This window comes from Sturnira hondurensis, unplaced genomic scaffold (genome assembly GCF_014824575.4).
Source record: "Sturnira hondurensis isolate 20B ecotype Veracruz unplaced genomic scaffold, ASM1482457v3 Scaffold0000167, whole genome shotgun sequence".
In the NCBI taxonomy this organism is placed as follows: Eukaryota; Metazoa; Chordata; class Mammalia; order Chiroptera; family Phyllostomidae; genus Sturnira; species Sturnira hondurensis.
This window is the reverse complement of record NW_028072798.1, coordinates 7,105,658-7,124,865: the sequence shown is the minus strand read 5'-3', so window position 1 is coordinate 7,124,865 and position 19,208 is coordinate 7,105,658. Positions and strand designations below refer to the sequence as shown.

At 48.6% G+C, this 19,208-nt stretch overlaps 2 protein-coding genes across 2 annotated transcripts in view; one reads left to right on the top strand and one right to left on the bottom strand.

Annotated features, from left to right (window-relative positions):
* PLG (plasminogen) overlaps nucleotides 1–2,772 on the top strand; it is a 39,912-nt gene extending 37,140 nt beyond the window's left edge. The window contains exons 18-19 of the mRNA XM_037059044.1: nucleotides 1,610–1,755; nucleotides 2,370–2,772. Coding sequence (XP_036914939.1) covers nucleotides 1,610–1,755; nucleotides 2,370–2,531 — 308 coding nt within the window. The 3' untranslated portion in view covers nucleotides 2,532–2,772. The remainder of the gene's footprint in view (nucleotides 1–1,609; nucleotides 1,756–2,369) is intronic.
* Nucleotides 2,773–3,371: 599 nt separating this feature from the next.
* The window catches only part of SLC22A3 (solute carrier family 22 member 3), a 74,399-nt gene continuing 58,562 nt past the window's right edge, over nucleotides 3,372–19,208 (bottom strand). The window contains exons 6-11 of the mRNA XM_037058919.1: nucleotides 15,726–15,823; nucleotides 15,392–15,606; nucleotides 10,711–10,819; nucleotides 10,106–10,218; nucleotides 8,040–8,139; nucleotides 3,372–4,778 (exon numbers count right to left, since the gene is read on the bottom strand). Of these exons, the coding sequence (XP_036914814.1) occupies nucleotides 4,718–4,778; nucleotides 8,040–8,139; nucleotides 10,106–10,218; nucleotides 10,711–10,819; nucleotides 15,392–15,606; nucleotides 15,726–15,823 (696 nt within the window). The 3' untranslated portion in view covers nucleotides 3,372–4,717. The remainder of the gene's footprint in view (nucleotides 4,779–8,039; nucleotides 8,140–10,105; nucleotides 10,219–10,710; nucleotides 10,820–15,391; nucleotides 15,607–15,725; nucleotides 15,824–19,208) is intronic.

Genomic DNA, 19,208 nt, shown 5'->3' with positions numbered 1-19,208 from the left:
AAGAAATAAACATTCAACCAGAATAGAATGAAGAAACAAGAATTCAAAAAAATGAGAAGAAGCTTAGGAACCTCTGGGACAACTTTAAATGTTCTAACATCCAAATCATAGGGGTGCCAGGAGGAGAAAAGGAAGAGCAAGAAATTAAAAATTTATTTGAAAAAAATAAAAGAGAACTTCCCCAATCTGGCAAAGGAAACAGACTTCCAGGAAGTCCAAGAAGCTTGGAGAGTCCCAAAGAAGTTGGACCCAAGAAAGCACACATCAAGGCACATCATAATTACATTACCCAAGATTAAAGATAAGGCAAGAATCTTAACAGCAGCAAGAGAAAGGAAAACAGTTACCTACAAAGGAGTTCCCATAAAACTACTAGCTGATTTCACAAAAGAAACCTTATAGGCAAGAAGCAGCTGGAGAGAAGTATTTGAAGTCATAAAGGCAAGGACATACATCTGAGATGACTCTATCCAGCAAAGCTATCACTTAGAATGGAAGGGCAGATAAAGTGCTTCCCAGATAAGGTCAAGTTAAAGGAGTTCATCATCACCAGGCTCTTATTATACAAAATGTTAAAGGGATTTGGCTAAGAGAAAGAAGATAAAAAATATAAGCAGTAAAATGACAACAAACTCACAACTATCAACAATTGAACCTAAAAAAAAATAAAAACAAAATTTGAACTAAGCGAACAACTAGAACAGAAACAGATTCACAGAAATGGAGATTACAGGGAGGGTTATCAGAGGAGCAGGGGAGGGGAGAGAATAAGGGAAAAGGTACAGGGAATAAGAGGTATAAATGATACGTACAAAATAGACAGGGGGAGGTTAAGAATAATAGTATGGGGCCCTGGCTGGTGTAGCTCAGTGCATTGAGCGCGGGCCTGCGAACCACAGGATCGAGGTTTGATTCCCAGTCAGAGCACATGCCTGGGTTGCAGGCCAGTTCCCAGCAGGGGGACTCGTGAGAGAAGCAACCTTACATTGATATTTCTTTCCTTCTCTCCTTCTCTCCTTCCCTTCCCCTCTAAAGATAAATAAATAAAATCTATTTAAAAAAAAAAGAATAGTATGGGAATGGAGAAGCCAAAGAACTTATATGTACGACCCATGGACATGAACTAAAGTGGGGAATGGGTACAGGGCCATTCCTGTACCCATAAAGGGAATAAAGGGAGGGGAATAAAGAGAGAAAAAGATGGGACAACAATAATAGCATAATCAATAAAAATATATTTTAAGAAGCCTGAAAAAGAATATATAAAATAGTACCAGTTATATTTCTCAATTGTTCTTTACTAAAAAAAAATAAGCTCTTTATAGTGGAAAAAAAAGAGAAAAGAAAGAAAAAAATGAAAATACACACAAACCCCCAAATCCCACACAGAAAACCTGATTATTAAATCCAGGACTTGAGAACACGAAGTCGTATATAATGTTTGCACTCTCAAGGGTCAAACAGAAAGGAGTCCGCGTATTAGGAACTAACGCTTGTCCAGTCTCGGGGGCGAACAGGAGATCTAGTATCGCCCCTCTGTTGTTCTGGAACTTTCCCCGCTTGTGCGTTTTGGATCCAGTAACCGTGTCTTTGATCTCCGTAAACACAGGCACCTACGGCGCCGGCCTCCTCAAGGAAGCGCAGCTGCCAGTGATCGAGAACAAAGTGTGCAACCGCCAGGAGCACCTGAACGGGAGGGTCCAGACCACTGAGCTCTGCGCAGGGCTCCTGGAAGGGGGTGCCGACAGCTGCCAGGTGAGGAATTCTGTGCTGGCCTGTCTGGGCCCTTACACATTTCAGCCCCATAGCAGCAGATCCGAGAAGGGTCTGCCAGCCAGCCAAAGGCCGCCTTCTGAGCGGTGCCCTGCAGCCCTTCGGGTGTGCCCCCGAATGCTGACTCAGATCCTCTGAGATGGTGTGGATGGACCTTGAGCTCCAGACAGGTTATAAGGGAGTGGTGAGGTTGCACCTCTGGCTCCACCCACACGTCTTCCAGGAGTCCGGGCGGGGGCGGGGGGGGGGGCGGGTGTGGGGCGGCCCTCCCAGTAAGTAGGAAAGCAGGCAAGGAAACAGGAGAGGACCAGCTGCTTCCCCTGGACAGCAGTTCTCAGGGTGCCTCTGCCCAAGAGAAACCCCAGGGCAGGAAGGGAAGAGTTCAGGGTTCACAAGGAGCTTTTTCCCCAGCAAACATCAGTTGGCTTTGGTGCTACTTCACTTAGCACAGCAGACGTTCAAATAATAGGCGGGTCAACACCTCTCTGACGTGAACAGAGTGCTCCAATACTCAAAAAACGTCCCCTGGGGAAACGCAACACCCCACAGTGAAAAGCTGCTGGTCAGTCCTCACACGGCCTTTCCCTCCCTTGCAGGGGGACAGCGGAGGGCCTCTGGTCTGCTTCGAGAAGGACAAGTACATTTTACAAGGAGTCACTTCTTGGGGCCTTGGCTGCGCACAACCCAATAAGCCTGGCGTCTACGTTCGTGTCTCCAGGTTTGTCAGCTGGATTGAAGGAGTAATGAGAAGCAACTAACTGCATGGGAGACCGAGGGAGGCATCCAGGTGTCAGAGGCTGGAACGTGGGTAGGGGATTGAACGCGCTCAGAAAAACGAGTGACAGTTACTGAGCTGAGGCCTGCACTTAGCTCCACGGCTGCCGGACCTCAGTGCGTGTAGGATTGTGGATAAATGTCTCCCGTGCACGGGCTGCTGGGCTCCGTGGCAGTGCGGCCACAGAGATGACATGCATTGAAAATAAACTCTGTCTTTACTTCAATTTTGTGATTTTCATGGTTTTCATGTTCTTGGTTCATCCGACTGGTTTTAACGAGTGTCGGGCTAACAGACACGGGATCTTGCTCCTTCTCGTAAGGAGCTGCTGCATGCAGGGCGAGAAGCCTGTGAGGCCACAGCGAAGTCCCCATAGGTCACCCACGCGTTTACCTCATCGGTGAAAGGCGGCTTGACCTGTGTCTTTAGGTCTTTATTTCTGGCACCAAGAAGAGTGTTTTCAAACCTGCAACACCTACGGGAGTCGCAAGAACAAATTCTGTTCTTGGGAGTGAAATCTGTCACTGATGGTCTGACTTGAGCCCAGCCCTGGGGACCGTGGACAGGGAGTTGTATATCATGAAGCAAGCTGGGTGGTGGAAGTGCAAACACAAGACCGGCTGAGGGCCCGAAGGTCATCTGGGTCACGTAGAGTCTAGGAAAGCTGCCGAGGGCCTGCGGAGGAGGGACAGACATATGTGGAAGGCGGGCCCCACAATTTCCGCCAGCAACTAGCTGCCCCGGTGTGCGGTGCACACTGTCACGCAGGAATGGGGTTTTACAGTGCCACGTGGTCAGAAGGAAGAGAAGGGGCAAACGCTGATTGTTCTTGACAACTCAAAATTTTTATTGTTCTCAGAACCAAAGTCTCAACTCAAAATACAGTTGAAAGGTGACAGTCACCCTGCAGCACAGAGAAACGCAAAGCAAGTGGATGAGGGGACAGCAAGGGCGGCACCATGTCTGCTCCAACAGGAAACAGGGCTCTCGTGTTGGCTTCCGACGGGCCTCGGGCAGAAAAGGGCTTGGTTTGCAGTCAGCACACACTTTGTACAGCCTGTCACGTGTTCACAGAGAGCTGTCCCCCATTGGCAAGACTTCCCTTTGGTGCCCATTTGGCCTGTCTACACAGAGTAAGTCACTAAAAAAATTCTGCATACGGTAGATACTGAATCTGAAAGTATACCAAGCAAGAAGGCGGACATCCGCGGCAGAACCTCGGAAAACGATAGTGTGTGTGTGTGTTTAAGCTCCACATTCCAAAGTCCCAGTAACAAAAAAGGAAGATCAAGGGCCTTGTTAGCATCAACACAGTCACCTATGATGTCTCTGCTAATTCTTCCAAGCATGGAGAGAAGTGACCTTTTCTTTTACACTAAAATGTAAGCTAGTTGCCGAAACAAGTGACAAGTGTCCAGGTAGAAAGAGAACCATCCGTGTTTTTCGCCCTTGACCATGGGCACCGTCAGAGAACTGAACTCACACATATAAGATAAATATCCCTTTACGGTTCAAGTCCTACAGCTCATGAAATCATTCACAACCCATGGGTTTTGTTCAGTAAAGAATGTATGGCTCCCAGTGTCCCCCCAGTGAGGACCAAAACCACCCTCCTGGCATCTTGGGACTCAACCTGGCTTTGTAATAATCAACTCCTCAGCTGACTTGCGCTTATCTGTGGAAGGAGGCCCAAACTCGCCTGCACCCCTGACGCTGCCGGGGCTCCCAGAGCTCGAGGTGAGGAGGTTCAGCGAAGGCTCAGCCCTGCCTGTCCCAGGTCTTCCCTGTGAAATGCCGAGGCTTCACCATCCCAGGAGCCTTCCGACGTCCAGGCCAGAGCCTTGGTTCCTTGGTCAGCTTCGGGGGTTCCGGTTCTGCGCACTTTCCCATGTTCCCAATGGAGCTGTCGGGGGGATTGGAAGGGGGCGTCTCTTGTCTCTCTGTAACTGGTGGGTCAGAGGCACTGTTCCAAGGTCAGAAAGACACCTTTCCTCCAATGTCAGACGAAAACTACCCCGGATGGTGCCAATGTCTTTGTGGAGCATTGAAAACAGCTGGGGCTGCACCGAGTCACACGGCTGGAGTAGTGGACACACATGTCTCTGCAGGGCACTCCGGGTCTTTGGGGGTCGCCCAAGGGGCTCCTCCCTTTCCTCCTTGACAGGGGCCTCAAAGGTGAGAGCTGGAAACTGGGGTTTTCTTTTTCCTGCCACACTTATAGGAATATGGGCTAACAAAACAAAGGAGAAAAGAGAAAGCCCTCGTTAAAAATTACACCGCAGAGAAAAAGTCTTCTCGTTACTTACTCACTAGTGGATCTGGTTTGGACCAACACCTAGGCGGGACTTCACATGGAAAACCGGCCCAGAGGCAACCCAGCCCCTGGGCCCAGCCCCGCACTCACCGGCTCTTGGACCCTGGCATGGTGAGGACTTGCCTCGGGAAGTTCTGCTGGGAGCAGAGGCTTTGGAAATGAACTGACAACGACGACACGAAACAGCAGCAATGATAAACAACAATCAAGTGCACTCTTAGAAGGAAAATGCTTCCAGATTTGGTGAGCAATAGTTTTTTTTCCAGAGTCAACATCTATGAAATATGATTAAAGTGCTTAACTTATAAAACTGTAAATCATGCTTTTACCAGATTTTTTCCCAAGGGGTAGGGACTAGGCATAATTAACAATTTATCAGATTTTTTTAATTACAAAAAGTTACAAACATAGGAAAAATTAGAAATAGTTTGTGCGACTTGAACTTTGGCTGGTATGTCTTCCCGTTCCTCTGTCGTCTGAGGCTGATTTTCCCTGCACAGCGTTCACGCCCCGGCTCCTCTCCAAAGCCCCACCTCTCCCGGTGATTCACTCTGATTTCAGTGGCTAACTCGGTAGGTGAGTCCTGACCTCCTATCACCCGGTGCCCTCCACTTCTCCCTGAGGACGTGGAGGAGCTGATCCCCGACTGGTTTGGGGGTTGTGCACACATGCACGGCTCCCACTGTTCAAACAAGCAGCAGCACAGGGGGAGGAACGGAAGGAGCCCCGCTGCAGCCCTGTCCCCGAGATGGGTGGGGAAGAATCTGCACCCAGACCCGGGTGGAGTCCGGAAGCCCTAACAACTCGAGGCACAGCCTTGAACTCCTGACCTCTGACCCCGCAATCCTGGTTGGGATGCTCTCCCCGGTAACAGCCCCGAAACACATCAGCCTATGAGAAGTTAGCCTGACTGTCTGAACATCTCATTGTATGATGGCCTTATTTCCATTCTCACCATTCCCCACGGCTTCATTTAAGCTTCTCGAATGTTCTCCTTCCCCTTGATCTTCTAGTAGCACTGCTGGGGTCAGGGTGGCAGGACTGGACACCCCCTACCCTGACCTGGCCCCAGACCCTGATTCCTACCAAGAAACTGTCGGTGATGATAGATTTAGCCCTGCTGGGTTTCTGCTTTCTGGATGAAGCAAGACTTGCCCGTGGCCTGACACTCAGGGGGCTTCACAGTGTTTTAATACCTTTTTTAATCTTTTCCCAATTTTAGTTTACAAAATGCCAGGGCTTAAGGACACTCTCCCACCTCATCCCAAACTTCTGGCAGCGTCGTTTGAGAGTGAAATGCAAGCAGAGCTTCGGGTGAGGGATGAGCCAGTCCCAAGCACTTCCAAACAAACGACCACCCGATCCAGGATTGGCCACTCCTGCCAGGAGTCAGCTGCTGGGAGAGGGGCTGGCGGTTTGGTTCCGAGGGAGCCTTTCTTAGGAGCGTCCTGGAATGGTTAATCAATCTCGTATTTCCAAATAGCATCACAAAACAGGAGAGTAAAATCACTGCATACATTTTAAAGGTCTGGTAAAGCACCCGTGAGACCCTTAGCAAGGGTGGTCTACCTCTGGGGAGGGGGAGGGCACTGCATCAAGAGAGGGTATGAGGAGAGAAATTTCCATTCCTCTACGGGATACTCACTACTGAAGAAAGTCTTAATCAAGTAGAACACAGCACGGAATAACAAATCCACACAAACCACGGAGCCACGCCTGAGCACCCACCCCAGGCCTAGCAGGTCCAGCTGTGAAATCTGAGCGCAGTTACCCTAGTACATGAGACAGTGAGGATGCGAACTCCTCTCCCCAAATCACAGTGCTTTAGATAAAATGACACGTGCGAAACCATCGATCACACAGGCACCTACGAAAGTGTGCCTACTCTTCCCAGCATACAAGTGAAGAAAAAGTGAACGACGTTGCTAACCTTTCAGTCTTTTCGTAAATATTTTGATATATTAGTTTAAAATTAGAGAGCCATACCCTTCATGTCCAGGTCATCGTTTAGAAAAAGTCATTTTTTACTTTTGAAATTAACTGTTCAGCGACTTTAAAAATTACACAGATAATACAAGACAACGTGTTGTAATTTTTTTAAAAAATCGATACGGAAGTGTATAGAGTGTAACATGGATGCCTTGCCTTCCGCCCCCTGTCCCCACCTGTGTCTATCCCCGCCGAGTATAAAATATTATTCCAGATGTTTTCCTGTTCACTCTCACATTCATAACCTCTCTTCCCGACTTTTTATTACGAAAGATTTCAAACCTAGAAAATTAGAACTGATGTAATGTGAATTTTTGCTAGTATGACAAAAATATACTCCATCTTTATATATTGGTTAGATACTAACTTTCCCCGCACACCATTTAGACACATGTCTCCAAAACTCAATCTCCTTCTCTCTCATTCTCTCAGCTGCTTTTAAAAAATATTGACTTATTTTTATTTTCCAATTATAGTTTTACATTCAACGTTATTTTGTATTCATTTTAAGTATATAGCATAGCGTTTAGACAACCGTGTACTTTACAAAGTGTCCCCTGATATTTCCAGTCCCCTCACTTCTTTTTATCAGTCTGTCTGTCTATCATAATCATCTATCCATCTGTCTATTTATCCATCTATCTGTCTACCTCTATCGACTATCTTCTCATCTAGCTACAGAGAGAAATCTCTGTTGGTTTTATTTTTTAACAAATACTGTAACACATTTTTCAATGCCTTTTTGCTTTGTAATCTAATCTTGAAAATCTTCCCATTTAATTCCAGACAGACACATCTTAGTTCTCTTACTCTCTGTACAGTAATTCATATTATAAATATATTATTTCTTACAATTATTTGCTTACTGATGAACATTTACCTTATTTCTACTTTGTCAAACCATCTATCCCTTTTCTTTAGGTTGCCTCTGAGTTTCAAAACCTTAGTTGGAAATGTTCCCCTCTTTATAACTACCTTTAAAAAAAATACACATTCACTTATAGCTTTTTTCTTTTACATTAATATCTTACAGCTACTTTGAATTTTTGCTTAGGATGTGAGCCAGGAATTTAATATTCTTTTATATTCTTTTTCTCTCCATGGGCATTTAACTGTCTCTATACCATCCCTTGCCCGGTGGTTTGAAATGCTGCTTTAATTTAGGAGGCGCTACATTTCACACGGTACCTGCCAAGTTTTTCTACATCATCCACCGTCTCTGGCAAGGCGATGCCCTTGGTTTCAGGCAACAGCATCACGAGGCCGCCGCAGACCGATGCCAGGACACCTACGGAACAGGGAAGGTGTCACCACTGGGAACACACGGCCAGCCTTCGCTCCTCCACTGGCTCTGGAAGCAGCCGGCTCACGGGCCTCAGCGGGTGCTCACCCTCGACGCAGCCGCCCCCGGTGACCCCGGCCGGCTCTGCAGCTTTCCTCTGCCACCATTTCCTCACCTTCCTCAAACCCTGGGGAGTCCCAGCGCCCCTGGGCTCTCGGCAGACATCCACCCGTGCACCCAGTGGATAATTATTTATTGAGTGCCTACTCAGTGCCTACTGCTCAGAGATGTCCTCATCTCCTACTTCCTGGGAATGCAGAAGCCACCAGAGAGGTGTCCCCTCCATGTCCTTTCACTGGCCCTAGAACATCATGGCTTCCCCTCAATCCCCTCACCCCTCTGCATGGCCACCGTAGGACTTGTCCCTTCTGCCAAGGTCGGCCTCTTGGAGGCTTTTTCAGGCCCTTCACTGAAGTGATTAACCCCCTCTCCAGGACCTTAGCCTGTCGGTGAAGGCACCGGAACATACTCCAACCTTTCACCCTTCAAGACCCTCCCATCAACCCCACGTCCCTGTTTACCATCCTCCCTTTTTCTGTTCTTCTGAGTCGAAATTCCTGAAACCCTGTCCCACTATTTTCTCCACACCTTATCTTCACGACGTGCTTGTGAATATTTACTACCCAGCTCTCCAGAAAGGAAAGGCCTGGTTTGTAGCATCTGCCCATTGCCATGGTGTAAATATCTCCCCTCAACCGACAGTGCCGATTACCACCGTGACATCGCTGACCAAGCTGCTGGGAAGAGAGGAGCAGCAGCGCGCCACGTCATAGAGCTCCCGCCACAAAGATGCAAACACGGAAATAACCTCAGGAACACCGACACCAGCGCGTGTCAATGAATCAGGGATCGGTGAGGTTTGGGTCTGTATTATCTGTTTCTAGTGTTTTCATCTGCTTCTGTTCTTAATCACTGCTGTGTTTGACACCTGGCTCTCTCTGCGTGGGCAGGGCCCACATTCCAGCACTGCCCAGTGGCCCTCGCAGCAGGCCGGGCCACCGCCTCTAACGACTGGGTTCCGAGACTGCTCCGTCTTGGCTGAAGTCTGCCTGTTCATGCTGGCTATGGAATTGACACTGGGCTCAGTGATCAGATCCCAGGACATTCTCTGAAATGTTCTTTTACTGACTGCACTGGTGTGGACGGGCTAGAGGCCGGCTTTCCCTCCCTAGCACCATCGGGCTTTTGCATTACGCGCATATGCGTTCTCTCGGACTTAGTGTTTTCCTTGTCGTTTGAATGGTGAGCAGTGGGTGAAAAAGGAAGCAGAGGCGGAGGAAAGTTCGCTGCGGTAGGGCCAACCTGTATCCTTTCTTGATGAGGAGGGGCGAGGGGCGGGGTCAGGCAGAAAGGTGGAGCAGCACATGATTTAAAGGTCCCTCCCAACGCTACCATCCTACCCCTTCATGGGTTCTAGGAAGATCAGAGGGAGGAGGGAGGGGTGAAGTGGGGGGCACTGAAGAGGCTACGTTAGACGTGCGAGGGGTCTGTGTCCTCTGTGCCTTTAGCCCTGCGTGTTAAGCATCAGAGCAAACGAAGATATGAGGCCGACAGACATGGAACATTTAATAACATGCTTTGATCTTAGGCTTCTTTTCAACACACTGAAGGCCTACTTTGGTCTCATGAACACCGTTGGCATTCAATTATTCCCAATATCATACACGAGTCTTGAAGCACTGAACTGAGAACCTAAACAAAGAAAGCTAAGTTGAAAACTGCTCATCACAGCCCTTTCATGTCTCGTCGATTTACAGCACTTAGGGCGTCACATTTCATTGTAGTCAGATTGGCTCCTCAAAACTGAAAGGGTTGCCATAAAAATACTAAGCGCCCGTCATTAATACTAAGCCTAATGACGCAGAGAACGTGGTGCGTGCGTGTGAGGGCAGCAAGCCCGGTGAGTGCTCACCGAAGATGATCAGAGGTAGTTCCAGCCAGATGGTGGCTAGTCGGAAGAGCAGAAATGGGGCTATGATTCCCCCAAAGTCACATACACCCGAGCACAGCGAAACTCCAAAGTTTCTGTAGAGAAAACAATGGTTTTAAATGGAAAAATATTTAAATGACTTTGAGATATGCAAAATATTCAGGCATACAAGTGATAAAGAAGCTGTAACAGTGCTTCCCATTTCTGCGGGTTTGAACTTAGAAAACGACCACTCTGTCACCCCCAGAAGCAGACTGTGTGGATCCGGCCATTCCACATGTGGGTAAGGCTGCGTCTCCTGTCCCTTGAGGCTGCCAAGGAGCGGTGCCATGCTACCACGGCTGGGTATGACGAGACAGGCAGGAGAGATACTCTATCACAAAATGTGGACTACCGCAAGGCGGAGAGAGGCTGCATTCAAAGCACGTTGTCTTTAAGGCTGGGTTTGGCCCAAGTGAATGGGTCATTAAGCTAAGGAAACTATTTCACAGTTTTTAAGTCAACTCCAAACACACGGGAGAAACCACACCACATACGTTAGAATTACCGTAATGTCAAAAAAAATAAAATAAATTAAAAAAATTTACCGTAATGTTGTTGGGTACAACTCTGAATTCACCAAATAAACGATTTCGAAGGCTATGGTTATCCCCAGCCTCCCCAAGGTGGCCACCGTGGTCCTCAGCCATGCGCTTCCTGAAACACAGAGAATTGGGAGGTGGGAGTTAGGGGGCGTGCTTTGCGGTACAGTGTCATAGAACAATGCGAGGCACGTGCTTGGTGCCCCTCATCGCTACGTGGGTCACCCATTGTCTTCCTCACTTCGTCCCCAGGCTTGGTACTTTCCCCAAGGAATTATCCAGAAGAGCCAGATTCTTAAGTACTGGTCGACTCATTTGTTTACAGATAAACTGATTTAATGCCACTCCTCCGGTTATCTGCAGAAGCTCTTTGGGGAGAGGCGCCCCATGTTCTCTATAAAACGCCTTCCTGCTTTCATGTTTAAGGGAAGGAGGGACCGTTCTTTTCCTAAAAGGTTAGAGTCCGGGGGTCCTTGAGCCCAGGAGTGCCTGGCCCCCTTTCCCGTGGCCTCAGTCGGTGTGCACAGGGGCAGCTTGTACTTGGCAGGCCTGCCTCCCAGCTTTGAACGAGAAACCTTTCCTTGTATAGTCAACGCGTATCAGGGCTCGTTCCGCACTGCACGATCCTTCTGTCTTCTAGGGCGACTGCGCTTTCCTGAACACATACATTTTTTAGTAGAAAAGTAGGAGTGGATGAGGAGGATAGAGGAGAGGATGGAGTTCAGTGGATCGACGCCTGTTCTCTCTAGAGAAGAATCGGCCGATAAAAAAAGCTAAAGCCCACTACGAAAACAGTTGTCTGGGAGGGCACGCAGAGACCAACACAGCGTAGGAACGCAGGCCGTGGCAAGGAGGCCCCAATTCCTTGGGTTTAGACCTCAGGCTGGCTGAGGCCAGCCGGTGTACTGATGGTTTTCCATAGTCAGGCCACCCGAAGCGCTCGTGTGATGGTCCCACCAGGGCGTGGGCACAGCCGGGCTGGGCTGGTGCACTGGCCACCGCCTGCTCTGGCACTGAAGTCCAGTCCCCAACGTCCAGTCCCCAACATGGGTTTTCTTTAGACTCCACTTCCTCATGAAAGCCAGGGACAGGGACTAGGAAATGCGTCCTCCGCTTCCCTGAGGGAGCAGGCGCTTTGTCGCCTGGCGCTGGGGGATGGAGTGTGGGAGCCTGGAAGCTGGTGCCCGACCCCGTGGGCCCTGCCCGGCCAGGCACCCCTCTGCTCCTGGACTGTGAGGAGGAGGCTGCCTGCCAATGTCTGGGTAACGTCCTCACCCTGGGCAGGTCCTCGCACTACAGGCTTCTCTACTGAATGACGACCACTCTGCGGTCCTGGTGACAACTGAGGCGACAAACTAAGTTTACAGCTGAGGTAGGACAGTTTGCTGGGAAGAACTAGACAAAAATCAAATTACGACGCCACATGCACACCACAAAAAACATCCAGTGAATTCAGAAAATCATTCAGAAAATGCTGTTCCACTGACACCCTTGAGGAGATGGGGATGGTCCTATGTGGTGACCTGAAACTGAAAGACCCTCAGTCATGCCAAGCTGCAGAGGCCAGGACTGAATGAACTGCCCTTACACAGTGACAGGGATTGTGTGGAAATGCATGGCAGATGGCCCGAGGGCACCACACTCTCTCATCAGAAGAATGAATCAAAAACAGTTTATTAGAAAGTGTAACTGATGTGTGAATATTATACAAATACTCTCCATCATCCCAGTAATGTGCTGAATTTATGGTGGAGTGATAATAGACATCTTGTGATGGTAATGACCAAAAAGAAAAAAAAAACCACAAGGCAATTTAAAAATGAGTACTGAGGCTGGAACTGCCTTCCAGAGTCAGGCAGACTCAGAAAAAGAAGGCCCCTCTGAATGGGGGTTTGGTCAAGCTTCTAGGGATTACTGGGAATAATAGCTTAATTTTTGAAGAGGAAATGCAAGATTTTAAATAAACATAATTTTGCATCTCCTCTGAACATACCATCTGTTCTGAGTTCTGAAATAAAATTTGGTGAAAATTCCTAATAGAGATATATAAATTAAGATACATAAACGTACTTTTCACTTAAAGAGAAATCAAAGTACAAGACAGACCCACAGTGGCAGGTTTGGAGCCATCCTACAAAAACCCAAATTAAAGATGGCGGACAAGGGGGCGGGCAAAGAAAGCTCTGTGTGTTTCAGACTGTACAGCTCAAAGCTCTGACCTAAAGCCGTGAGTCTTGGGTGAGGACACACACAGCCAGAACACTCTCTCTTTTCCTGCAGTTTCATTCTTCAGACCCTGAGAAGCTGTGCGTAGTGGAGGGGAAGCTGATTAAACTGCTTTTTGGAGATCATTTTAGAGCCAATTCCTCTAAAAGACCAACCAGCATCTCCAGTTGGTGACTGCGGGGAAAGTCTCACCGGCCTTAACTGAAAAGCCCCCACGGTGAGGCCGATTGCTCTCTAAGCGGATCTAAGGGCTGCCAGCTGCCGGGAGGGGCCTGCCAGGATCTGGCGCTCACGAGGCGCATTTGGGATTTGAAACTCCCTCTGGTCAATCACAGCCCACGCGTGATGACAAAAACAGCTGAATCTGCAGACCACATATGTAAAATGTGTCCAAAATAGGAGTCATTTCTGGGGTCCTGCCTGCTTTCTGGGGTCACCCTGGAGGCAGCGCCCATTGCAGCCATCCTGAGCTGACAGGCTGCACTAACTACATCAGTAGCCTTTCTCCCCACTTCCCTGGCTTCGCACCCAGTGACCACTCAGTTCTTTATTGCACAGGTGATGGGAACAGAGGACCGTGTCTTAGGGAACCCCACTTTTAAATTAAACCCCAAAGCATGTGCTACAAAAATAATATGGAATAAAAAGAGGGAGTTCCTACATTTCTGATATGTCCCCCTTCCACTTACCCTGCACTTAACCCCCGAGGACAGAAATTATGAATATCTTACTCATACTCAAGCCCCAATCCTGGTTTAGTGGCCACAATGAATAGGTACAAGTAGATTGTTTTGGCCAATAGCTCTTACAGATTCCACCCCTCTCAGAACGTATTACTACCACAGTGTACTGGGCTGAATACTGTCCCCCCTCAGAATGTGACCTTATTTGGAAGTAGGGTCTCTGCAGATGAGACAGTTAAGGCAAGAGACACAGAAAGGTCACGTGAAAACGGAAGCAGAGACTGGTCGGAGGCCAGCAATGCTGGTGACCTCCAGGAGCTGGGGAGTGGCCGGGAGGGGATTGTGCAACTCCGTGACTGCGACCCCAGGGAACTAATGCAGTCTGGGACGCTGAGAGGAACGCTGCCTGTCAGCACCGCTGATCACCAGCTGTTCCAGTGACACACAGGACTTTACATCCTTTTCCCCTTCTGTTCTAAAGATAGGCAGTTCCGTAATTGTATTCAAATAGGTTCTGCCCGATGTTTGGGGACTTCATAAACTCATCTATAAATACCTGCCTGCTTTGACTTCCACATATTATCAAATCTTTCCTGGTCCTCAGGGGATTCTCAACAAAATGAAACAAACAAGCAAGCAAACAGCCTGTCGTGCTGACGCTCCCAGAGAACCCAGCTCTCCTGTTGCCCACCCCCCCACCAGCCAAAAACGATTAACCTGCTGCAACTCCCACATTCCTGGGGAGTTTGAAGGCTCCCCAAGTCCCACACTGGTGTACACGGTGACAGATGCCATCTGGGGTGTGCTCGCTGTGTGTTTGGAGACACTTGCCACCTCCCAACCAACCATCAATTCCCCAAAAATCAATCTACCCCGGAAATGTCTCTGAAACCACCCTGTCCCATCCCCACCCAACTGCCACTCCCTTAGTCTGTGCTCTCAGCATCTCTCCCTCATGGTCATTGTCCAGACTGCTGTGGCTACCGATGGCCACCCCTCCCTCATCACCACTAGTGACAGATGACCCCTCTGTTCCTCACCTGGATAATAGTGACAATCAAGAACTCCTGGTTCTGACCCCTCAGAGGCGACCCCTGCTCCCAGGAACCGCACTCCACTTTGGAGAAGTCATTGGCAGCCACCCCCTCTGCCCGGCGCCTCCCTGTTCCTTCTTCCACGCCCCGAGCCACCACCTCCAGGAAGCTTTCCCGACTCCCCCCAGATGAATGCCTCCTTACACCTCTTTACTGGGATTCTTCTGCCGTTTCTCAATCTTGTAACCACTTCTGCCATTTCCTCTTTCATGGTGAGTTGGGAGAGTATTGAAGCATCTGATCCCTTCCTGGGCCGGGAACCTGTGGCAGTCAAGAACCGTCTCTGCCCCTCTGTCCCCTCTGTGTTCTCGTGGGGCCGGCGACCTGGCCGACGCTCAGGAAGGGCCTTGAACCTGGCCATGCTATCACAGGTCAGCTCAATAAAGGTGGTCAAAAGGAAATGACATCACCTCGAGCCAGATTTCACTCGTTCACACCCCTACGTGAACCCAGAAAGGGGGAGACCAGAGGGGTCTGTAGAACGACTCTCTCACACTTGAGAATCTTTCCTGGGACTAAGTGGAAAATCAGCTGACACACCACTGACGTGTCCCCGCCCAGGGACTGCGATGCGACGCCATGTTTCCTAAGGACGAGCGTTCCCCCAGGTGCCGTTCACATTGTTTTCAACGTAAGCTTTCTTGTCAAGTTCTCGGCTGCCAGGCCGAGTCGGAAGACACTTACCCTCAGGTAGGAAGGCCGTGACCAGGCACGCCACCCCTGCCACGAGGTTGCCGGCTGCAAAGGGAAGGCGTCGTCCAATGCGCTCGATGGTCAGCAGGATCAGAAGGGCTCCCGGCAGCTCCACCACCCCGGAGATAAAGAAGTCGACGTAGAGATTGCCTCCCACGATGCCCAGGCGCATGACCAGCCCTTGGTACACCAATGCGCTGGTGAACCTGCGGCGACACCGGGAGACAGTGGAGAGCAAGTAAGAGACGACTTCAGCCCAACCGGAGGGAAGGGGCGCGGCGTAAATCTGACACAAGCTTTTGAATCCATCACGAGGCAAACTTACCAAGCAAACATAAGAATAAGTGTGCACTTCCTCATTTGGGGAGTTCTCACCAGATCTAAAAAGGATGGATTACTAACTTCCTCATCTGTAACAGTGATCTACACAAGAGAAACAGATTTCAGTGGCAATATACGGCAAAGAACACTTGCATATCACAGAACTGTCATTGACCAGGTTCAAAGCTACTGAATCGATGACTTTACTGGACCCGGAACTTTCACCGTGACTGGCATCTTAAAACTGAGGGTGAAACATTTGGTTCTCCAGCCTTTTCAACAGGTCAAGTTCACAAAGATGTAGCTGCTGCACTGAGAATCTCCTCTTAGGCTAATATTAGCAGTACTGCAGGCTAAACTGCTTTGGGTAAACAAGGAAAAACGGGCGTGTTCAAAGTCAAATACATTTGTGTGTTTATTACATGGGAGAAAACAAGCATAAAAGTGGACAAAGCAAGTGGGATCCAAATGAGTGTTTCTTAATCTATTCAACCCTTAAACCTTATGTTGACAAGTAAGAGAGAGTCATGTTAAGTTCAAGAGCAAGCGTGGCACCCAAGGTATCATTTTGCATCTGTTCATCCAGCATCTTTCTGATCCCGAAGAATTCAGTTCATTCCATTTTGGCCATCCCTGAAGTTGGTCTTTTCTTTAACTGAGTGAAACCAAGATCGCTGTTGGCCGTCTACGTGTAAGGCGCAATGAGACAGTGCTGAACAGCAAACCCTCCATAACCAAAGGAACCCTAACGCCACCATTCCCCGAAAGACAGTGGCTTCCCATTTCCGCGAGCTCACACACTCTGAGACCTCTGCTCAGAGGGCCCTTCCACCCACCCAGTCCTGATTTCACCTCCACAGGGAGGTCCTCGCTAGCCTCAGGTGGAGCCGATGACTCCAATCTGGGCCTCTGTTCGCCAGACCTCTGTCCTTGAGCCTACCACCTTGTACGTACTGCTTCCTTCTCCCCCTTCATGGGCTCGGGACTATGGGTGCACCCAGAAAAGTGCCTCGGGTTCACCCAACGTTTGGCTGATGACTGGATGTTGAAACAAGAAGCCAGATGCCCTGGCCATGTCTGGCCCCCACTGTCTGTTGAACTCGATTCTAGCTCTGGCCCAGATTGGGTAGAAATCTGGGCAAGTTTTCCCCAGGTCTTTGAGCCTAAAGTTCCCCTACCAGCAGGGACAGGAATTTGACTTTGAGTAGATTCACACTGATAATGGTCAGGCAGCTATTCTAAACATCCCATGCAACGGTCACCCAGTGCTCCATATCTCCAGCCTACACCTGCCCCAGGAAAACTCGGACACACACAGAACACAGAAGATTGCAAAATGAGCGTCTTTAGATGGCGCTCTTTTCCTAAGTCTTTTCACTGTTTTATTTCCACTGTTGCAAGACATGCCTTTTTCACATTTTAACATCTCTTGAATTGGGATATGTCCTACAACTGAGCTGGTAAGAAAGCAATGAGTCAGAGTTTAAATAACACAGTTTTTTTCTTAGTGATAAATAAAATGAGGATGTGTCTCAAAATCAATAGTCTTAGAGTTGATGGAACAGTAATAGCTTTCACAACAATGCTCATGCAAGACCACTAACCGATTCTATCATCTGCTCTTTTCCTCTCCCTTTTGAAAACAGAATTCCCTGAAACTTAGTTGGGCACATGGTTGCCCCACTGACGTCACATCTTCTAGCCTCTCTTTCAACTTTGGGTGGCCCTGTGACTAAGGTCTCACTATTGAGGTGGCAACCACGTGTGTAGTTCTGGGTCTCATCCTTTAGAAAAGAAATGGCTTGCTCTTCATTCACTGTCTTCCCCTTCCTGAAGGAAGGGACAAGAAGGTGCAGGTGAGCCGGCTTCATTCACGCAACTTATCACAGGGGACGGTGCGGAAACAAGACAAATGGAACCCGGGTCCTGGAAGGTCTCACAGAGCAGAGCCGCCCTCCAGAGCTGGGCTCCTCGCCTCCAGGTGCACATGTTGGAGAGACATGTCTCTCTTCGTTGTCACGAATTATTTTGTGTCTCTGTTTCCATTGCAGGCCGACCTGTGCCCTGCTGAGCAGCCGCCGCCAAGCTGCTCCCTGAGCTGATCTTCTAAATGTTAAGGCCTCTCAAGGAGGATTCTTAAAACTGCCTCCACCTTCACTGCTCCAAAAAGAAGGCACAAATACCAAAAGTGCAGGATAAGAATTTAGTATATTATAGCAGCACATTGTTATATTGTCAGTTATCAGAATGATTTTCACAGATAGTTTCTATACATTATTTATATAAAAATGGCTAACTTTTTTTAAAATTAATTAATTTATTTATCTTTAGAGGGGAAGGAGAGAGGGAGAGAAACATCAATGTATGGTTGCCTTTTGTGCATCCCCTGCTGGTAGTTAGCCTGCAAGGAACCGGCCTGCAACCCAGGCATGTGCCCTGACTGGGAATCGAACCGGGATTGTCTGGTTCGCAGGCCCGCGCTCAATCCACTGAGCTACGCCAGCCAGGGCAAAAATGGCTAACTTCTATTGAGTATACAATAGTGGTTAGATTCTGGGATTTCATTTAATTTTCATCAAAACTCTGTGACATTAGCATCATGGCCCCCCCTTCTAAGTGGTTTCACTTCCTACAGTTTCAGTTACCTGTGGTTAACCACGGTCCGAAAATGTTAATAAGAACATTCTAGAAATAAACAATTCATAAGTTTTAAATTGGTGCTATTCTGAGTAGTATGATGACATCTCTCACCGACCCACTGTCCCACCTTGACCGTGAACCACCACTTTGTCCAGAGTCCTCACGCGGTGTTGTGGTGTCACGGTGCGTGTGCTCAAGTCACCTTTATTTTACTCAGTAACGGCCCCCAAGCACAGCCAGTCATGGTTCTTAGCTGTTTTGAAGTGATCAACTAACACCGCATCTTGCCTTCCTGTCAGCTCTTCTGATGTCACTTTTTTCCTGATCAGGTCTCTAGACTGGTCAAGTCACTCTGTGACCGCAGAATGACAACATGGTAGATTTCGACAACCCAGCAGAGATCTGATGGTCAAGCCTGGAGGTCTGCAAACCTCTCCTGTAAAGAAGCAGGTAGTGAGTACTCTTGGTTTTGCAGGCTCTAAGGTCTCTGCTCAAACTACAGCTGACCCTTGAAAAATGCAGGCGTTAGGGCTGCCCACGACTCACGCAGTCAAAAACCGGTGTACCACTTACATCCACCCTGGGCATACATGGACTCCCAAACTTGAATGGGAAACACAGCTGGTTAATGAACAGCCTGGGTCCCCTTATCCTCGTGTAGTGGACCCAAACAGTTCACGCGTGCATTGTTCAAGGGCCAACGACAAAATGAAGTAGTTTACCCAATGAGGGCCTGCGCACAGTAAGATGAACCCAGAGGTTGATGCCCAAGTCTACATTGCTAACCGTCATGCAACACTGGTTTAAAGGTATGCAGAGTACAATGTTCATTTTATTGTTTAAAAGT